General features: G+C 38.0%; 3 protein-coding genes across 3 annotated transcripts in view; 1 reads left to right on the forward strand and 2 right to left on the reverse strand.

The window, feature by feature from the left end:
• gipc2 (GIPC PDZ domain containing family, member 2) overlaps positions 1-3,907 on the reverse strand; it is a 16,183-nt gene extending 12,276 nt beyond the window's left edge. The window contains exon 1 of the mRNA XM_079650869.1: positions 3,322-3,907. Coding sequence (XP_079506995.1) covers positions 3,322-3,600 — 279 coding nt within the window. The 5' untranslated portion in view covers positions 3,601-3,907. The remainder of the gene's footprint in view (positions 1-3,321) is intronic.
• A 3,948-nt stretch (positions 3,908-7,855) lies between these two features.
• Positions 7,856-13,617, reverse strand: dnajb4 (DnaJ heat shock protein family (Hsp40) member B4). Its single transcript, XM_079650868.1, has 3 exons — positions 13,162-13,617; positions 11,394-11,968; positions 7,856-8,275 (listed from the first exon to the last, which is right to left on the reverse strand). The coding sequence occupies exons 1-3, from the start codon at positions 13,370-13,372 to the stop codon at positions 8,045-8,047; spliced, it is 1,017 nt and encodes a 338-aa protein (XP_079506994.1). The 5' UTR covers positions 13,373-13,617; the 3' UTR covers positions 7,856-8,044.
• Positions 13,618-14,361: 744 nt separating this feature from the next.
• Positions 14,362-20,732, forward strand: slc25a24l (solute carrier family 25 member 24, like). The gene is made up of 10 exons (XM_079650867.1): positions 14,362-14,657; positions 14,765-14,891; positions 15,344-15,431; positions 16,320-16,431; positions 16,560-16,718; positions 18,394-18,531; positions 18,632-18,742; positions 19,726-19,893; positions 19,979-20,117; positions 20,202-20,732. The coding sequence occupies exons 1-10, from the start codon at positions 14,535-14,537 to the stop codon at positions 20,375-20,377; spliced, it is 1,341 nt and encodes a 446-aa protein (XP_079506993.1). The 5' UTR covers positions 14,362-14,534; the 3' UTR covers positions 20,378-20,732.
• Positions 20,733-21,725: the final 993 nt, after the last annotated feature.

Genomic DNA, 21,725 nt, shown 5'->3' on the forward strand with positions numbered 1-21,725 from the left:
ATTTTCACTAACTTTACAGAGGGGTCGGACAAGGGATTGAATTGATATGATTTTATTAATATCAATGACATTATCGATGTTGCTTATTGATACAATTTTTTGTATATTTCCTTATTTAATCCTTAAGAATGTCCTTGTGGGAAAAATAAGCCTTCACCGGTTTTAAGCTTCAACCCAGTAATTGTATTATTTAATAATAACAATTTGTTTATCCTGCCTATGTGGCGCTAGTGTAGTTTTAAGATTGGATATTTCATCCTGGTAGACATCCTGCTGCTCAGTTGGAAAGCAGTGTCAATCGTGCGTACTGAGTAGAGGGTGTGTTAAAGACATGGAATTCCAGGAATTCAAGCCTGTTTTACATCAAAAGACCTTTCCACCTATTAGTGGTGTTAGTAGTGTTCCACCTTTACTTCTAATGACCCTTTGACAGATATTACAAGTAGAACTGTTGTGATTTTTCTTCGTGAAATGAAGCCTGCTTGGCCATGACTTTTTGAACAATTCCAGCAGCGTCGAAGCAGAGTTTCACATCATTCGGTATGAGTTTTCGCAACATGTACTTATCGGAAAACCATGACTGCGTCAATAAAAATGAAAAATCTCTTGAGGCATCATTTTTCACTTCCCTGGAATATTTCAAACCGGTTCTCAAATGGAACAGGTTCTCAATTCCTATCCCTATACAAAACAATAGTGCTAAAGCTGCCACACCATCAATGATTTGCTCAAAGACACTTAAGCAGGGCAGTGTTCAGAGACATAAAGGTTTGAGTACCAGTAGTTTCAAACAAGCTGCTAGAAATGTGCTGAAATCCAAAATCCCATTAGCTCCTCTTCTGTGCTTGTTGTTAGGAAAATAAATGGCAGTAAGGCAGTTTCTGTACTAAACAAGTCTAGACAGAACAGTCCTAATGAGTGTTATTGATAGACATGATAGAACATATACCCATAGAACATAGCCGAGTGAATAACTGCAGTTAAAGCCTCAAGAACATTTCCCACGATCAAATGGTGAGTTTCAGGGAACGCTCCTCTTATCACATGTACATCTTTTGTGATGTCTTTGTGTGATTCACCGTGTACCATGACACCTGAGAAATTCCTTTTCCAACTGTCACACTTGTTGGATGAAGCGACTGTATCTCTTTGGGGGAAGGAAGTTCCTGTCTGCTGATTTTACAGCACAGCAGACTGATAACAGGCTGCCACGCCGGACTATTTAGTTGTATTTCAGGCTGACAAAAGCCAAACATGACACTCACACTTTCCTTTGAAAAGATGAGCTTAAGCAGTCTGGGCTGAGAGGAGGAAACAGCCGGCTTTTGTTTTCAGTATTTCCTCCTCATTAACATGCTTTTCATACTGCTTGCCCTGCAGAAAAACATGATGCTGAAGGAAACTGTATCTAAAAATAGAGGTATCCATCCAGTGACTTTATAATGATGATAAGACAGAGCAATCTTAATATTGCAGAGTTAAAGGTGTGCACCGTGCAATGCTGGCAGGGCGTGCCTTTGCAAACATCATATAGCTTTGACGTGAGACAATAAAAGTTGACTTTTAATGGACACCACGTGGATAATCTCTGAGAAAAGCGACTTATAAAACTGTTTACCCAAACCTTTACTGCTGATATTAATCTTGCGGTAGTGTGAGGAGGACTTAAGATTCTTTAATTAAAAGGTAGGGTAGGTAAGAATGGAGAAACCAGCTCGAGTGCGCTAGAATTTGAAAGTACATAACAGGAAAAAATCTGCCTCTTCCTTCAGACTTCATTACAGAGCCCCTCCTCCAACACACACGAACGCGCACATGACCAATGAGGGCACGAGATAAATTTGTGCACAGATGGAAGGCTGACAGGCAGGTAGGCCATCCAGTTATTTTAGCCGGGCCGGCTCAGATGATTGGTCGTGCTTTTTACAGCGCCACGGCTTCCCCAGATGACATTTCTTTATGTATTTATTGTCAAAGCATTTAATATATTCATTGCTATCAGGATGTTAAGAGCATTCCATGGGATATAACAAAAAGTGTTTCTGAAGTGAATTGCCTACCCCACCTTTAAGTAAATGCAGGAATTCCACAGTTGAAATGTACTGTAGGTATTCAAGTATTCACAGCGAAATCCACCAAAAGATCAAAAGTAAAAGTAGTAATTTGGCTGACAAATGGCTCCTGTCCCTGATGCAAAAATGAGTAAACAGCATTTCACTAATGTACTTGGTTGAGGTGGAGTTAGGTTTGGTCAGGTGTTTTACAATTCAGGGGTCTCGAACAGTCACAAGATACATCTAGGGGTTGTGATTAAAAGGGTAGGAAAGAAGAATCAAAGTTGATTACAACTACATGAAGTTGCATCATTTCAGTTCACTGTTTTGTAAGACTTAGCGTTTGTTTAACAGTTCATATTTTGATCTCCTTAGGCCACAAACAGTAACCTTAAAGGTTTCAGGGAATATATATATATATATATATATATATATATATATATATATTGCTATAAAGCATTTATAAATACTAATAAAGAACTGGCTTATCTAAAGCCAGTTGAGTAGCACTTGAAATGTTTTGGCTCTATGAAACCTGATGTACTTATATGATTCTGTTTTCTTTAAGTTTGTATCGTGTTGGTCGAATGCACTTTGTCGCTTTGGATAAAAGCGTCAGCTAAATGTAATGTAATATATATCTAATGGAATTTATAATAACTCTGTCACTTGAAACAGACAAGGGGCCAGTGGAGTAGTGAGTTGGGAGAGTTTGAGTTCACTATTTAACAACTATGGATTGTGTTTTATTAAATTATCAATTATTAATTATCTTAATCTGAAAGGAAACGTATTGCCACACTTATTAAACATGTGGCTTTGAAATGTAGTGGAGTAAAACTGCTGAGTTTATGTCAAGAAACAAGTAGTGGAGGAATTTAATTTATGTGTTTTTCTTAGATTTGTTTTGTTTCATAATTGTGTTACTTTATACTCTATACATTTAAGAGGGTAAGCATGTCCTTTGTACTCAACTTAAATGATGTAATAAGTTCAGTTACTTTACATATTAAGATTACCAATACAATATTTTTTAAACTAATAAAATATGATGTATACAATATACCTAGAAGTAGGCTATGCAAAGTGACTAAAAGTAGCTCCACTTGCAAGTGATGAAGTGATTAAAGATCATACTAATCCAATCTAGTGATATTATATGTGGGCAATTACACATTCCTTGTTGCGAATATTTTAAATTAAGCACTTGAACGCACCACGAAATCACTTCCATGACTCTTCATAACACCAGGTGAGCTCTTCTTACCTCAGGTGGGCTGATATTAAAGGCTTGTGCTATCTTCCCGTACAGTTCCTTGACGTTGGAGAAGCCCTCGATCCTGCCGGTGGGGCTGCCGTGCGCGAGCTGCGTGTGGAACACCAGTTTGGGCCTCAGGTTGGCCGGTGGAGGCGGTAGACCTGCTCCGTTCACCGAGGATTTATTAGCCAAGCTCCCAGCACCTGCGTGTCCGCTGCCGACCTCTTCGTTTTCCACCAAATGCTCCTTCGTCGACTTGTTTTTCTTCCTCCATGGTCCCAACGGCATCTTTTTAGTTGTTTAAGTACGTTTTTCGACGTCGGAAGTTTATAAAAAGTCCGTTGTTATAACATTTGAACCTGTTGAGTCCTCCAACGGTCGTGTTTACTTCCTTCTTTCCTCCGAGATTTCCTGTCTTCCTTCCTTCCACTTTTCCCTCTCCTCACCTGCCCCACACAGATTAGCTTTGTTCTTCGACAGAGGCTCTTGTAAAACAAAAAAAGGTGTATTGAATATTCAACAGGTAGGAAGGTGGTGAGTGTGGGATAAACTCTGACACAACCTGCTGGAGACTTCAGTCCGTAGCTAACAATAGCTGCTCTGTTTGCCTATCAGCGGGGCGCAGGCGCAGTGGGACCGACCCGGGATCAGCCCCGTGCACCTGTGCTCCATCACAGGAGGGGACAGCGAAATTAGACAATTATTCTGGTATTTATTACGTGCTGCTGCAGGTAAGTCTATGGTGGAAAATATTTCAGATATTGTACCTGTAAGTAAGAGCAGCAATATCAGAGTATCATACATTTGCAGACTGTGCACTTCACAGCTCTCCCGATTTTAATTCTGACAAGTTACATTTATAAGTACTTCTTTTTTCTTATTGTATGCTTTTCTTTATATGTTTATCTTGTAGAAATTCAAAAAATGTTTACCATTATTTTATTTTTCTGTAACATTATTTTTTTCAACATTTGCTTTTATTTTATTTATTTTGTATGAATGTTACAAAGCAATTTTCCTTTTGGGTGAAAACTTATTATTCTCATTCGAAAAAGGAATGCATTCATAATCTTAAAGGAATGTTAATGCAAATTTCTGATTAAACTAATCAAATCGCTGGATTATAATTAGTGATGCATCTGTATCTGCAAAGTAACTGATACTATCAGACACAATGAAAACCTTTTTTTTACTTTTAGGTGCTTAAGCATTTACTTGAGAAACTTTAAACGTATGACTTTACTTGTAACAGAGTATTTTAACAATGTAGTATTTCTACTTTTACTATAGGTCAAATATCTGAGCATTATTTCCTCCACTGAAACAAACAAAAGTGGTTTATTTGTTTTGTTGTGTTGTCTTAATGTCTTCCCCTTTAAAAAACTCTATTTGTTTCCTCTTTTTGATACCACAGTTTAACATCAGCATCAGTCTCACACACATAGCAGGAGCAGTGTTTACCCTCCACCCTCCCTGGATGATAGTGACTCATCATTTGCACAAATCTCTCACACACACATATTGATGTGTGACAAATCTGTTCTAGCTAAAAGAACAATTTGTATTCCAGAGGCTTTGTCTTCTGTCTTCTTTTAGAAAATAATCTAACAGATGTTTTATAAAGATAGAACATTTTACTTTCTACTTTAGTAATGTACCTAAGTACAATTGTGAGATACTTTTTCTTTATTTGAGTATTTCCCTTATGCTACATTATTCTTCTACTCCACTTCATTTAAAAAGGGATGTATTGTTACCGCAACTCTTAAAAAGTACAATAATAATTTGTACAGCTTTAGTTACCTTTCAGATTTTAGGTTTTATGAATGTTCGCGATACATTGAATATGTAGGTGTTTTTGAAGTTGATATGAACAAAACTTTTTTCTACAAAAGCAAAATGCAACATAAAGCAGCATTAATATTAATCCAAAAACTTGATGTAAAATAGTATCTTGTATGTCGTTTTTTCGTTGTATTATTGGAACTTCTACTAAATTAAATAATCAGGATACTTTGGACTTTGGAGTTAGAAACACAACAAAAACATCCTGAAAAAATGAAATTTATTTGGCTTTAAAATATTTTTTATTATTAAACAAGGACCTTGCATAGAGATTAATTAATCCAAAAAAATCAACAGTTGATTTAAGACAGATTGAACTATAATTAGCGCAAATGTCAGCAGTTAAGTGGCCCTCTATTATAAAGAGGGTCACTCCTCTGTGGCCCCTGAGCTGTGGTGAGTGATGTGGCGTCCCCTGGTGGGAAAACATACAGAAGAGGCCTCTGTGTTGGCAGCTGATCTCCAGCAGCTGAGACCACAAAGCTATATTTACACATTCATAGTTTCGCCATTAGTATAAGGATTACATCCAGTCAAAAATATTTTAATTGCACATAGAAAATGAAACGCATGTGTCAAACTCAAGGCCCGTGGGCCAAATCAGGCCCTTAGTGGATTTAATTTCGGCCCGCAGGATAATTTTTAATTACTATTAGATCTGGCCCTCCGGTATATTGCATGCACACCTTCACTCAATCCTGAGGATCTCCTCAGCTCAGAGCCTGAGCCCAAACATTGATGAACTTGCACCCGAGATGAGATGCCAAGTATCTGGCTTGAACTAGCATTACAGAGCAGCACACTGAGTTTACATGGATGTTTCCTTCTGCACTTTTTTTCTTGAGACAACAGGCCAGGTTTAGTTTGTTCTTTGAGGGAAAAAATTTTTTTGAAGCTGTTGTTGGCCTGTGGAAAAATGTAATCATAAGAAATGACTCCGGAAAAGCTGCAGATGGAGCCATAAGAAATTAATTCAACTGATTATTTAATGTGTAATGTTGTTTTTATAGGCAAGCATTTAAGCTTTGTTAGTTCCAGGTTTAATATGTGCAATAAGTTCATTTCAATACGTTTTGCAATAAACATTGAACCAGTCCGGCCCTCGACTAGTACCGATTTTTTTATTTTGGCCCACTGCGTATTTGAGTTTGACCCCCCTGGTATAAGCTTTACGTCAACAATTCCCATTTCACTGCTAAAAGTAAGTCAGAAGAGAACTATTTCTATCTGCTAATTGACTTTAAATATAGGCATATTTCAGGGAGGAGGATTCATAGCATGCTTTCCCATAATTAAAAACAGCTGAACTTGATTTCATGTGGAAATATTTATTTTAAAATTCAAGTACAATTTCTTCACATACTGTATAACTCTAAGATGCACACAAGACAATCCATTTCATTCAACCATGTTTTCATTTGAGTAAACTGCACACAGATTTTGAGACAGCCTCCAAATTGAGGGTTTTATCTCTACATGATGCTGGGCTGCAAGTGACCATTATTATCATTTTTTATTTAAAAACAATTAATCGTTAGGTTTGAACCTTAAAAATGTGCATCCGAGTTTCTCAAAGGTGTTGTCTATAAATATCTTGTTTCGTCATTCCAAAACATAAAAACAGAGACAAGCAGAACATCTCCATATTGGAGAGACTGAAAAGAGCATTTTTTTAAAAACCATTTTTGCAAGACAATGTATGATTATCAAAAATAGTTGGCTAATATTTTTTCTGTCAATCAATATATCATTGCAGCTCTACTACACGACAAAATAAACACTGAATTACAGGTCAGTAATGAAGCCTGTCAGAAAAAAGTTTGGCACTCCAGTTATGTTCATTTCTCTGACAACTGTAGACTCACTACAAAATATTTCCAACAAACAAAACGATAAAGTGATTGTTGCCACATACATAAAGTGTGTTTCTTTCGGATATCAACAATCAAGACAATCTTTCATGTCTTGCACTGATATCAACTCGGCAGCATGCATGGTATTCATACAAACACAGCATAGCTCAAAAGTAGAAATTGCACATTCGTCGCAGGGGTTCCATCTGTGAAGTCTCAGTGTGTGTGTGTGTGTGTGTGTGTGTGTGTGTGTGTGTGTGTGTGTGTGTGTGTGTGTGTGTGTGTGTGTGTGTGTGTGTGTGTGTGTGTGTGTGTGTGTGTGTGTGTGGGTTTGTTAACGTGGGCGACTGCTTTTCTCCCCTCATTTAGTCTTTGTTCTTGTCAAAGAAGGTAAATGTTGTTTTAGGACGTCCTTTACTATAAAAACATTAACACGTTTTTGTATAAAATGTACATGTTTTGGCCCTCAAAATGTAGACTTACTAGGGGAAAAAAACAAAAAACAATTCATTATATAAATATATATATAATTACAATAATAATTTTGATTACAATAGGGTGCTACGACTCAAAGTTGTCAGTTATTAGACCTTAATACAATTCTCAGTATTCAGGAAGAAAAACTAGATAGAGGTGAATGCCTTGAATTAAGCTTTTCTATGTTACAATTAGTTTTGTTGCTTTTCGGACAATTTTTACGTCAACACATTATATCTGCCAATATGCTAAAAATAGAAGGATTTAAGTAGAAATTGCACAAACATTGTAGGGATATATCTGTGAACTCTCTCTGTGTGTGTGTGTGTGTGTGTGTGTGTGTGTGTGTGTGTGTGTGTGTGTGTGTGTGTGTGTGTGTGTGTGTGTGTGTGTGTGTGTGTGTGTGTGTGTGTGTGTGTGTGTGTGTGTGTGTGTGTGTGTGTGTGTGTGTGTGTGTGTGTGTGTGTGTGTGTGTGTGTGTGTGTGTGTGTGTGTGTGTGTGTGTGTGAAGGGCTGTCATGTGTTATTTTTCTCTCGTCTAGTCCTTTTTGTTCTTCCTAAGTAGGTAAATGTCGCTTCAGGACGTCCTTGGCGTTTCCGGGCAGCGTGTCGGGGAAGTTAACGTCCAGCTCCACCACCAGGTCTCCTCTCTGCTCTGGGTTTTTGGGTATGGGGAGACCCTGCCCAGCGACAGTCCTTCTCATGCCAGGCTTGATGACGTCCGTGATCTTCATGTTGCACGAGTTCCCATCTATCGTCGACACGGTAACAGAGCATCCACACAATGACTGAAAAACACAGGAACATGGAAGTCAGTGTGAGAAACAGCAACCCAGACATGATGTAGGAAAAATAACAACTGAATCTGAAGTAAACTAGTGATCTGATATATTCTTTAAATGAATATTAGTAAGAATATGTTCTGATATCAACACAATATAGCAGATGTACAAAAAATCACAAAAAAAAGTATAAACTGATAAGTAAGGCAGATGATCTACTGCTATATATTACATGAACCAAAATGATCTATTATCTATTTTTAGATTTGAACAATCATTGTGAATCATTTGACAATATTGACACTGTTGTTTTTTAACAGTAGAAAATGTTCATGTCACTAATTCAGCTAAAAGTGGAGAAAGGATCATATTTAATTCTTCCTAACTTTTTTATATTGCATTAGTTTTGTTGCTGATCGTCCAATTTTACATTGACACAATCTGCTGATAAGCAAATGTGTGGATTTTGTAACATTTTACATTTTGGGTTTTGGCTAAATTATTTCCTCAACCAATACACTAAAACCTGCATTCTGAATATCTACTATTTTTCAGCTTTAAATACCTCAGACCTCATAGCCTCAGACAAAGGACTTGTCTCTATTCTTGTGTTGCTCGATCTTAGTGCTGCATTTGATACTATCGACCATGATATATAGATGGCATACAGGGAACTGCTTTAGGCTGGTTTAGGTCCTATCTATCTGAACGCTCTCAGTTTGTACGTGTCAACGATGAATCTTCCAAAGTTAGCCATGGAGTGCCACAGGGCTCAGTGCTCGGACCTATTTTGTTCACATTATATATGCTTCCGTTAGGCAATATTATAAGGAATCATTCTGTAAACTTTCATTGTTATGCGGATGATACTCAACTATATTTATCAATCAAGCCTGATGAAATTAATCATCTAAATACAATTCAAGACTGCCTCAAGAACTTAAAAACGTGGATGACCTTAAACTTTTTTATGTTAAACACGACCAAAACTGAAGTTATTGTACTTGGCCCGAAGAATCTAAGAAACAAATTATCTAAAGATATACTAACTATGCATGGCATTAATTTTGCCTCCAGTGAGACTGTAAGGAATCTTGGTGTTATATTTGATCAGGATTTATCCTTTAACACCCACATAAAATCAATTTCAAGGACCGCCTACTTCCATCTACGTAACATTGCAAAGATCAGGCATATCTTGCCTCAAAACGATGCAGAGAAACTAGTCCATGCATTTGTTCTAAATGCTGCAGCTCGTGTACTAACCAGAGTTAGGAAAAGTGACCACATTACTCCTGTTCTGGCTGCCTTACACTGGCTCCCTATAGAACACAGGATAGAATTTAAAATTATTCTTCTCGCCTACAAAGCCCTTAATGGGCAGGCGCCATTTTACCTTAAAGAACTCATTATAACCTACTGTCCTACTAGGGCATTGCGTTCCAAGAATGCAGGGTTGTTGGTTGTTCCTAGAGACTCTAAAAGTACAATGGGAGCCAGAGCCTTTTCTTATCAAGCTCCACATTTGTGGAATCAGCTTCCAGTTTGTGTTCGGGCAGCAGACACCCTATCTGTTTTTAAGAGTGCGCTTAAGACCTTCCTTTTTGATAAAGCTTATAGTTAGGGCTGATTAGATTCAGCCCCTAGTTTTGCTGCTATAGGCTTAGTTTGTTGGGGGACATCTTACTTCTTCCTTCTCTCTGTCTATACCTGTGTACTCTCATGTTCCGATTAACCCAGCTTCCTCAAATTTCTTTCTTTTTGGTGTCTATATACGCCGGGATCCGGAGTCATGGATGATCCTGCGGTCCTGTGTCATGGATCGCGAGTCCTGGATCTTGAGTCGTGGCTGTGGTCCTGGATCATAAGTCCTGGATGGATATCCTCGTGGATTCATCTTCCTATTATACACACATGCATTTCCAAACATTTGGACTACCTATGTTGCAAATGTATTATCTTTTCAATTTACACACGGCATCTATTGCACGTCTGTCCGTCCTGGGAGAGGGATCCCTCCTCTGTTGCTCTCCCTGAGGTTTCTCCCATTTTCCTACTGTGGGGTTTTTCTCTGGAAGTTTTTCCTTGTACGATGTGAGGGTCTAAGGACAGAGGGTGTCGTGTTGTCATACTGATATTCTGTACAAACTGTGAAGTCTACTGAGAAAAATGTAACATTTGTGATATTGGGCTATATAAATAAACATTGATTAATTGATAAGAGTTTACCACAATTATAAATGACTGTTGTATATTTATTCACAGACCCACACAAAAAGCCAAGGTAATTAAACACCTAGACCTAATTAATTGAACACTGAGCAAATTATACGACTGTTGTTTCAAAATAATCTTTACATAAGGTCCATTTAAGATCCATAAACACATCAACAGTCTATATTATTGCATGCAGTTTGCTCAGCTGTCGAGGAGATTGCTCAGTTGTCATCACATGATAGCAGCTGTCCGTAATCTCTCTATTCAAAGATCGTATTTGGAGTTGGATATAATCATTGTGCTTTCTCTTGTATTTCTGAGGAAGACTAAGACATGCTGTGGAAAGTGTTCTTGGAGGTCAGATTAAAGTCATGTTGATATACTCTATTTGAGTATAGTTGTAAAATATGTTTTAGCAGAAAAGCAAAGAAATGAAGCTATGTGTTTGGAAACCTTTAACGTGACAAGTGATGATTCACATCGCACAGAACTGATCGGCTGCTGTTTGCATGTATCGCTCACATATTCAGAGCTGAAGCACTGAGATCTCAAAGTGTTGAGGAGAGTAGGAGGAACCATAAAAGTACATCTTGAAATGTCTGCATGTGGGCGGCCGCCGCCTCTCTGCCCTCCCTGTGAAACGGCTCCTATTTCTCAATGTTGAAGATTACATAAGCCAAAGTGTGTGTTTAGTTTGGTACTATGCTCATTCAGGACACATGTACTTTCCAGGGAAAACCACTTTTAAGGGAATCCACCTGTTTCTGAGCATCAGAGCATTAAAGCAGCACTCTAAAATAAATATGAGCTTGATCTGAAACACCCCTGTGTGTGACTAATCCATCTATCAGACTCTAATAATACAACACACAGTCATGAGTGGGTGCCAGAACAGAAAATAACTCACCTGTCTTAAGCTGACACGCACAGGATACACAATGTTTGAGCCCTCCCGCCTAAAGTGAGGGTGTGGCTTGTCCTTGATGACGAAAACAATGTCCGCAGGAATGGTATTGGACGACTCGTCCCCCTCCCGCGGGAACGTGATCTTGGTTCCCTCTTTCCAGCCTCGCTTGATCTCGATAGTGAGAATCTTATCCTCGTTGCGCATGGTCCTGCCGTCTGGATTTAGCCTCTTGCGAGAGATTTTCATCCTCTTGGTGCAGCCGTGGAAGACCTCCTCCAGGGTGACCCTCAGTTCGTGAATGATGGCGGGGTCCTGTTTCCTGCGTGGCCCTCCAGGTCCACTGTGAGGGTCCCGAGGGAAGCCGTTCATGTTGAAGTTACTGAAGGAACCAAAGGGGTCGTTTCCGTCCACCTCCATGTCGTCGTCGTCCCGACCGTTTGCTTTACGCCCAAAGAACATATCGAAGGGGTTGGAGCCACCAAAGAAAGTGGCGAAGGTGGCGTGAGGGTCTCCATGGAAGGTGTATGTGAAGGTGTTGCCCGGTCCATCCGTGGGCCCGTTTCCTCCCTTGAGACCTGATGGGAGATAGAATGATCCATCAGTCATCAACATTCAACAGTGTGATAGCTTTATTCCACAAATGATGCATAGATTGACCATCCAGTCCCCAAGACAGTAGAATTGAATTGTTAAATTCTCTTGTAACAAGCTTTTTAAATAATGTTTGAATCATAAGGTTAGTTTCAGGGGAAAGTGGTAAAAAATGCTGTATTATGCCTAACCAAAGATACATTTCTTATTATGTAATTAGAAAAAAATGGTATGTGTTATATCATTAATTTGCCTTAGCCAGCATATAGCACTGTTAAAAAGCCTCAGTGTCATGTTCCCTTACATAAGAATGATCCTAATGAGTCTCCAACACTTGTAAATGTAGGTCAAATGTTGTATCTTTTAATGGACAGTCTATGCTGGACACATGCTGAGACCATACACTCTCAACATCTTCCAGTTGTGTGGATTTTATATATCATATACTCAGGTGTTCACTCATGTCTACTCATGGGCATTTCTGATAACAACTTCCATGTTATCACCAATGTATAAAAAACTCAGATACTCCGTTTGTTGCATGGATTGAGTGAGCCTTTAAAGGAGACAGAGTGTACACATTTTCTTAATATGTTTTCCACATTTGCTAAATGAAATGGTAAAAAAGCTTAATATGCCTCATTTAGTTTTTTATAGGTCTATGGGAGCTTTAGGAGATTATCTGTGATATGTTCTCCTTCCTCACATCATGCTTCCCACCCATTACCATCTGTTCAGATTCAGATACGACATGGCAGGTACGACATAGCCTTCTGTGCACAAATGCTTTGATATGATCAATTCAATTCAGATGTAAATTAGTTTATAGCTATATGCTTAGGACATATGCACTATCCCTGTCAAATAAAATAATGTATATTAAACACATTTGTAAGAGAGTCTGGAAATGGTGACAGGCCTTTATTTCTCTCATAACAGGGGCTTATTATAACTGCAGATATGCTGCATTTGATCATTCTTATAATAGATGCACAGATCTAGGCCTATGATGTGCTGAACAGCTGTTTTTAACCCTGCTGGTTACAGAGAGACTTGAATTAAAGCCAGCTGTGCTTTACATCCAGTCAATCCGGTTTTGTAACGGGATTTTACCGGTAGGCTATATTGAAGGTGTGACACAAAATATAATTACATTAAAATAATAAAAACACCTTACCTTCCTCTCCATACTGGTCATAAACTTCTCTTTTCTTCGGATCACTCAGCACTTCATATGCTTCAGCGATTTCCTTAAATTTCTCCTCGGCTGATGCAGACTTGTTTTTGTCGGGATGCCATTTCAACGCCTGTTTTCTGTAAGCTTTCTTAATATCCTCCTCTGTGGCTCCTTTGGAGATGCCCAGCGTTTTATAGTAATCTTTACCCATTTTTACCCCCAAGTATCCCCTTGTAAAAAAGACCACGAAAGACCCTTGCAGGGGATGTATGCAGTGCTGGTCTTCGGATGGCTGTCAGCAGAGGCTCAGTCTGGACACATGAAGCCGCAGACAGACACACAGAGCACGATGAAAAACATTTAGAGGCGGTTAGTCAGCGCGGAGGACCTTCTGCTATTTATCCGTGACTGGATGACCCTCTTTAAATAGCTTCGGCTCCCTCCTCCTCCCTGCATCCATCCGCAGAGCCAACGTCAAGCTCAGAAATATGAAATAATTCTGCTTCCGGTGAGTGTGTGTGTGTGTGTGTGTGTGTGATATAATTATGAGATTAACACAGGTGAAATATGCAATGCGTATTCACATAGACATAATTACGCCTCACCTTTGACAAACTTAAAAGTGTTTTTTTTGTTTAATTTAATGTACTAATCTGTGTAGAACTATTATTATTACTTATTTGTACTTGTATGTATATATATAATTTTTATATATATCTTAACGCACATTCTATTTTCTAAAATTATAATTTTCTTCACATAAACCACTGACCAACAGAGGCAGAATATTGATATTATTCTAGTTTATTTTACTTTACTGTACTTTTGTTTTGTACATTTGTGTGTGTGCATGTGTCTGTGTGTGTGTGTTTCATTGATTCCTACCTCAGCTTCCAGATCATTCCCATTGTATCCACTTGCCTCACAACACGTTTGTCTATGATTGGTTACAGTGGTTTAAACCAAGATAAAGTTATTTGCTTTTTGCCACCACAAGCAACATTAAGTAGGTCTACATGTTCATATATTTCCTTGTATTGCTACAATCCCCTGTGTATTGTTGGTGAACACTCAGCAGGTTCAGGATGTAGAGGAGAGGGCACAGTGATGATGGACGGTGGTGGGCTCTCTCGCAGCAGCAGCGCCACCTGCTGCTCCATAGAGGGAATTAGTAATTCTCTTTGAGATAAAGTAAGCATTTCTGCTGCATTGGCACTGAGCACTGCTGCCAATGAGTCAGCGTCCGAGCAGAGCTGCAGCTCAATAATATCTGATGATTTATCAATGCATGCATTTCTCCCTTGATGAAGAAGAGTGCATATTTTTGAAACCTATTTTTTTGAAACTGGGGTTGACTTGTTTCTAAATGCACCATGGATCAGTTTCGTGGTTTATTTTCTAAACTGGATCAAAACGACGATGGATTCGTTTCAGTGTCGGAGCTCCGAGACGAAATGAGGAAGCATGGGATCCTCTCAGCTGATGGAAAGGTCCAGGTAATGTTGCAAATACATACATATTTATCCAAACAGCAATACACAAGGCTATACCCTTATGTCATTCATTCATTCACTAATCAACACACCTGCTGACTTTCTCCTAGAATATCATTGAATCTTATGACAAAAACAAAGATGGCCTGTTGGATTATAAAGAGTTCCTCGGTTACATGATGGACAGAGAAAGGAAATGGAAAATCCACTTTCATGACCTTGACAAGAACAAGTGTGGTGAGTGGGACGTTTGTCTGATAATGTTTTGTTTATGAAGGAAACAAAAGAGAATGCAAAAAAGTGCAAACGTATTGTTAAAAACATACATGTTTAGAGTCTTTCATCTTTTCTTTAGGCATTACTCTTCTTATTTTTATAACAATATCATATATGAATATTATTATTACGATAATTATAGCATAACAATGTGTTTTATGTAGAAGATGAGTCTTCATATTTTTTCATCTTCTTTATAAACAGCTATTAATGTGAATTTTTAGGACAATAAATTACATTTTCAAGGTCAGAGAGGAAAAGTAGACATGCCTTGTTTATGGTACACAGCACCCTGTACAGCCCTGTTGACTGTGACCGTTGCACTCATACAGTTTACAGTATCAGTTCCCTGAAATATGATAACGCAAAGAGCCGTATCTGTTTGTAATCATGTGCATTTCTTCTCTGATCAGGGGTGATTGACCAGGAGGACATCATATGTTTGTTTAAGGAGTTAGGAGTGGTCATATCAAAGCCGAATGCAAAAAAAATTATTCAAATGTAAGATTTTTATCCAACTATCATGGATTATTTTGTTGTATTTAAAGGACTTTATCAGTTGTAGTAATGGGTACTGGGATCAGACCAAACACACACAACTTTAAACAGGTGTTATCATATTGGCACTTACTTGATACATGTAAGCAGTTTATTGACAGTGTTTCCAAAATGAGTCTGTTTTTTACACCATAGACCTTTCCCAATATAATACTCTTGTATATGTTTTAGTAAATGTATAAGCTAAAACTATAGAAGAAAGTGAAACGCAAAACGATATATATGTAAAATCAAACTAGAATTTTAAAATCAACAAGCAATCAAGATGAAAGAGGAAAAGGTATGACATTTATTTATTTCCTTTAGAGGAAAATGGTGGGGAAAATACTATGTTTGTCATTTACATGTAAAAAAAATAGCTAGGTCAAATAAAATAATGATATCCATTTAGCCCAATATGACTGAAATCTGATTACTTGCAGCTTTAAAGAAAAGGTATATTTCTCCAAAACACAGACATCCTTTATAATAAAAAATACATTCTTGTAATATAGGCAGTTCAGGCTGTAACCATATTTTGATATAGCTTTCTTACTTTTAGCTATAAATCATAATATCAACCAACCTGTAGTAATAAAAGAATACATGATTTATTTGTGGCACTAAAACGGTCCTTCAATTTGGACTCACTGAGCTGTGAGATATGTTTATTATAAAGACTCATTAGTGCTTTATCACAATTGAGTTACTTAATGATCAAACTTGTAAAACCTTTATCAGTGTGCCTTTTGGTTACTTGAATACTAGGATGATGTTTGATGATGAAATCACACAGCTGCTCATTACAGTCTGTGATCAAAACAAACCAACACGTGTTTATGAATCCTCCAGGATGGATAAGGACAGCTCCATGACAGTGGACTGGGCTGAGTTTCTGCACCACGTCATCCTCAACCCTGTGGACAACATAGGGGAGCTGGTGTCGTCATGGAAACACAGTATGGTAAGATCTTTTTTGGCAGCTTCACGGTCAACTGTGTTACTTTTGATGATGTGTGCAGAAATTGTGAGTCATCCACTTCAGCGTTAGTAATACCAGAGAATGGAAGATGATGAATGCTCATTCTGCAGGTTTTCGACGTGGGCGAGAGTCGTGCCATGCCCATCGAGTTCCCCGAGGAGGCGTCGGGCTTTGGGGCGTGGAGGACGTTTGTTCTGGCAGCAGGTCTGGCTGATGCTGTGTCCCGAACTGTGACGGCCCCCATCGACCGTCTGAAGACACAACTGCAGGTCAGATCCACGGTCAGGTGTTAGGGTAAAGCATGTATGAACTTAAGACAAGACATCCTTTATTTATCCCCAGGGGGAAATTCCAATTTTGGGGCAAATGCCTGAAATACACACATGCATAAACATAAAGGTAAATATAACTGCATTCAAGGAGTCGGTTAGAGCCTGCCGATGGTTCGGCACCATGGAGCACTCAACGGTTTAGGTGAAGGAAGCTAAAGGACACCCCTCCAGCTACTCTGTATTTTGTTTTGATTGTGACTTTAACCTGCAACCCTTCGATTGCCAACCAAGTCCTTACAGAGTGAGATACTGACCTCCCTTTTCTTAGTTTATCTGATCTGATACACTTATAAACGTGAATATGTGTTATCGTCTAAAGCAAAATCTAGACTATATAACACATCCATCTGAGCCCAAAGGTCTTTGCAGTTTAGATTATCTGTGCTTGTTTAGCTTGGTTAAATGACCTTCTGATAGACTTTGACAACCGAATCCAAAACACATGAAGAATCAGGCGTTAAAGATTTCTCAAAGACATAACATTTCTTCATGTCAGTTTAACTTTGATATCATGATGTAAACCAGCATCTGTCAGCATTCAAAACAAGTTATACTGTTAGATGTGGTTACAAATTCTGATAGCAATTCCAAGTTCCTTTATAGTACGTATAACATATACAGAGAAACAGTCGTTATCAATGTACATCTCAAGTCTCTCTCTCCAGCAATGCCAATAAAATATGTACCAATGAAAAAAGGATCACCCGGAACAAATTGAGGCATGTTAAAGTAGGCTATATAAATGATGATATGATGTAAGCACGTTGTCCTTTAAGGGGATTTTACTGATATCCTATTTTTGGGGATTTTCTATGGATATTTTAGAAACATCTTTCTATCAATCATTTTGACCATGATAGCCATGTACTGAAAATCTGATATTATGACAGCCCTGGATGCACATATTTCAAAATGTTCTTAAAAAAATTAAGATCGTAATTATTATTATTTTTTGTCAGCTACAGAGAAACATTATGAGATACAGACCAAGCTGTTTCTAAAGCAAACTTTTTAAAGATTTGAGAAGCATAAGCAACTGTGATGACAGCACCGAATGATCTTCAAGTATCAGGAACAGGCAAATGAAGTAAAACAAAGAAGGCTAGCTGATAACAAGCTATCTTTACCTTCAAGACACAGTACAACCAATCCGGGACAGCACTTAACAACAAAGAACACTTATCTGAGTTTTTGTTATTCATAGTTTGAGATGTTAATGTTTGGCTTTGTAAACTACTCAAAAGATTATCAGTTCACATCTTAAATGCTCCTCCAAAGACACCACAGGACTTCTCAAACTCTCTAAAACGTATTTGTTGCTATAAAGAATTGCACTCATTTGTGTGCAAGGTGTTGGGAAAGAAGACACAATGAAAATGAAGACACGCCTAAATTATGTCCTAGGCACTTTGTTATTACCTACAACAACATTTTCAAAATCATAAACATCTTTTAATAAATAAATCTCACAGTTGTTGTCAATACTATATTTCAGCGACCTCAAATAGCACCTGTACCTCTTTTCCTCAACAAAGTTTTTCAGGTTACTGCACATTTATTGTGACTGTCTCTATAAGCAGTTCATATTTCTGATATTTTCTGTGTTCTGCAGGTTCATGGATCCAAAGCCTTCTCTCAGGGCTTTTCGGAGATGAGGGCTGGTGGTCTGCGGTCGATGTGGCAAGGCAACGCCGTCAACGTGCTGAAAGGAACACCACAGTCTACGCTCCAGTGTCTTATCTACGCCCAGGTGAGGCAGTCGCAGGGAAACTCTCTATAGTGAATTATTCATGCAGTAGCTTCCTATTTATAATCCAGCAGTTCACTCAGAGTTTCTCTACTTTGTGCAGATGATGGCGTACACGCAGAGCAGCACGCAGCAGACTCTGACGGTGCAGCAGCGCTTCGGGTTGGGCTGTGTGTCCGGGGCCGTCGCCCATGCTGCCTTCTACCCTTTAGAGGTATTACAGATCTGAGGCAGGTCGCAGAGTGCTTTAACATCTCTGTCCTGTCCTCATATTTTAATAACAGTGTCCCATTACAGGTTAACACAAATCATCAATGTCCAAATGTCCTAGTTGGGTACATCATGATGCTTTAGTTTAGTTATTGCAAACAAATGAGAATATGTTTCTGTTTTTTTCAAGGATTCAAGGCTTTTATTGTCATGTGTGCATAGCTACAGTGTAGTTATGATAATGAAAATCTTAGCTCACAGGGTGCTCCAACAGTGCAACAACAATAAAACACATAGTAAGTATAGTGCAAGTAAATCAAATAAAAATAAAAACCCATCTGCTGTTGAGGCAGTTTCAATAGCTCTGGTACTTCAAAGCAGAATGGGCCATCGTGCTTGCTTATACCCCTCCTATTGATTTATAATGATAATACAATTACCATGTAAGCGTCAAAGTTTGGGCGTGTCTCATTCTCCTTAGAGAGAATAGACAATTTAAAGAGGTCACTTAACAGATGTCTATGTTATTCATTGTCTGTGATGCTTTGGGAACTTTTCACACAAGTTGTTGACCTCTGAGTACAAGTCATGCAGATTAGTGACATAGTTTAATTTCAGTAAAACACAGGTAAATGTTACTCTACTTCTAGAATAACCCATTTTGTTTTTCTAGGCAAACCAAAAGTGTTCATGTAGGCCTATAAATAATCAATCGTAGATCTTCAAATAAACTTTTCAAATCAGACATTTTCAATTTCAAACAGTCCTGTGTATTCTCAAAATGGAAATTTGCAAAAAACCTCCTTTTTGAAAGCATAATAAACCTTTAAATAATAGACCTGATAAATGGAAGTTGATTTTGACCTGAGACTTCTCTCCGTTGTTTGCATTAACCCCAAAGTCTATAATAAACTGAAACTTATCATTTGTAATTTCGTGAGACAGTGTTTTATTTGAGTAATCTCTCTCCTCTTATCTCCTCCACAGGTGCTGAAGGTGAGGTTGAACCTCCAGCAGGCCGGCACCTACCAAGGTGTTGTGGCATGCGCTCGATCGATCTACAGAAACGAGTCGCTGTCCTCCTTCTACAGAGGATTCAAGCCCAGCGTCCTCTGCATGATCCCCTACGCAGGCGTGGAGTGTGCAGTTCATCAGGTGAGACAATTCAGCTCTCAACGGTAAAATATATGGTCATCTGAAATATTTTAAACATATAGGAACTGTTTGCTTGTTGTTGCAGTCGATCATGAACTGGGCAAGGAATCATCCCACCTACAACAGCGACTCCAAACTGTTTTTCTTCAGTTTTGTGGCCTTTGCTTCAGGACAAATTACCAGTTACCCGCTGGCTGTGATCCGAACTCAGCAGCAAGCACAAGGTAAACAATTTTCTGTCACACATTTTAAGGTTATTTGGAACCATTTGAGATGTTTTACTCATCCAAATTTCTCTTGTTTTACAGCTTTCAGCCAAGATTCTCGTCAAGCTTCAGGTGTACTACAAGGACTTCTAGGGATATATGAAAGAGGAGGAATTAGAGGATATTATAATGGGATGGGAGCCAGCTTCGTCAGAGCTATTCCATGTGCTTTGATAAACTACACTTTAACTAGAACATTTGAAGATCTGGTTTCCTAAACAGAGTTTAGAGTTTTAGCATAGATCGTGATCACTCCAGAAAACAACGGCACTAAAAACTGTGAACTCTTAATAAAGTTAAGAATGTACAAAAGCAACTTGAATCTTGGAAGAACTAGAAGAATGGATGAACCAATGATTCATCATTTGATTAAATCTTGAATACTCTTTTTTTTAAATTGAATCTTGAGTTAACTCAATGGTTTACCAAAGACACAGAGCTTAAGACATACATGTTTTAAATGCATGGTTGACTTGAAATCCAAAATGTGAAAAAGTGTATTGATTTTCTGCTTGAGGCTATGGCGTGTAAATGCGTGTGGCCTGTACATAAAATGTTATTTATTTCATAAAAGTGGTCAGATATTTTATTTTCATCTATAATTTAACAGTGTATGTGTTTTCATAAAATGTCCAAAACATTACAAACAATTCCTTGTTAAAGACACAGCTACAAAGGTATTAACATCAGATAAAGAAATTCTGGACAGTCAAAGGCGAAAGTTAAATAATAGCACACAATTGAGCAGTAGCCAACATACAGTAGGCCTATATAGAGTATTTTTATTTTCTGCTACTTTAGTCCTATAATACTCCAGTACATGTATATGTATTCAAATCCTTTTCTGAAACTTGAAATATTGCACTTCAATAATTCATTCTGCAGTGCATTCATAAAGCTCTATAAATCTGGTTAAGTCTTAAGATTGTGCTAATTCTCACTACTTTATAAAGCGAACAGCTTGGTAGTTAAACCTACATATCATTTATACAAGATACAACTAAGAGTAATAAGAGTATACTACCCTGAATCCAAGTATGTAGCCTATACTTTCTAAAAGGTCTCAAAGTAAATAATATGACAGCAAATTGTATAAGTCTACAGATGTATAGTTCTCTGTCAATATGTGTGGATATCTTACTTTGTACTTTTGTTCTATTTTGAGATATTTATGGTTAAACCTATGGGTGAAACACTAAATTTCCCTAGGGGGATTAATAAAGGTTCATCATCATCATCATCATCATCATCATCATCATCATCATCTTCTTCTTCTTCTTCTTCTTCTTCTTCTTCTTCTTCTTCTTCTTCTTCTACTTCTTCTTCTTCTTCATTTTCACATTTTGTGCAATCGCTTGTTTACAAGCTGCTGTGATAGCAAACTGAAAAGAAAAAACAAAGAACAAGTGGTCCCTTAGGAATAAAGGTGTTTAGAAATGTGTTATATTGGAGGGCTTTTTTACGTTTGCACAATTTAATTTATTTGTTTCCAACAGGCAAAGTTTTAGAGAAGATTTACCCGTAAAAACAACATGTATTGTCCCCCGCCTTAAACACTTCTCGCGA

Source organism: Notothenia rossii (genome assembly GCF_949606895.1).
Source record: "Notothenia rossii genome assembly, chromosome: 9".
NCBI classification, from domain to species: domain Eukaryota; kingdom Metazoa; phylum Chordata; class Actinopteri; order Perciformes; family Nototheniidae; genus Notothenia; species Notothenia rossii.

Coding starts and splice junctions, on each gene's coding strand:
- dnajb4 (XM_079650868.1), bottom strand. CDS start 13,372: ATGGGTAAAGATTACTATAAAACGCTGGGCATCTCCAAAGGAGCCACA. Junction 11,969..13,161: donor TGACCAGTATGGAGAGGAAG/GTAAGGTGTTTT, acceptor ATCTCCCATCAG/GTCTCAAGGGAGGAAACGGG. Junction 8,276..11,393: donor TGCGTGTCAGCTTAAGACAG/GTGAGTTATTTT, acceptor TGTGTTTTTCAG/TCATTGTGTGGATGCTCTGT.
- slc25a24l (XM_079650867.1), top strand. CDS start 14,535: ATGGATCAGTTTCGTGGTTTATTTTCTAAACTGGATCAAAACGACGAT. Junction 16,432..16,559: donor CGTCATGGAAACACAGTATG/GTAAGATCTTTT, acceptor CTCATTCTGCAG/GTTTTCGACGTGGGCGAGAG. Junction 19,894..19,978: donor TGGAGTGTGCAGTTCATCAG/GTGAGACAATTC, acceptor TTGTTGTTGCAG/TCGATCATGAACTGGGCAAG.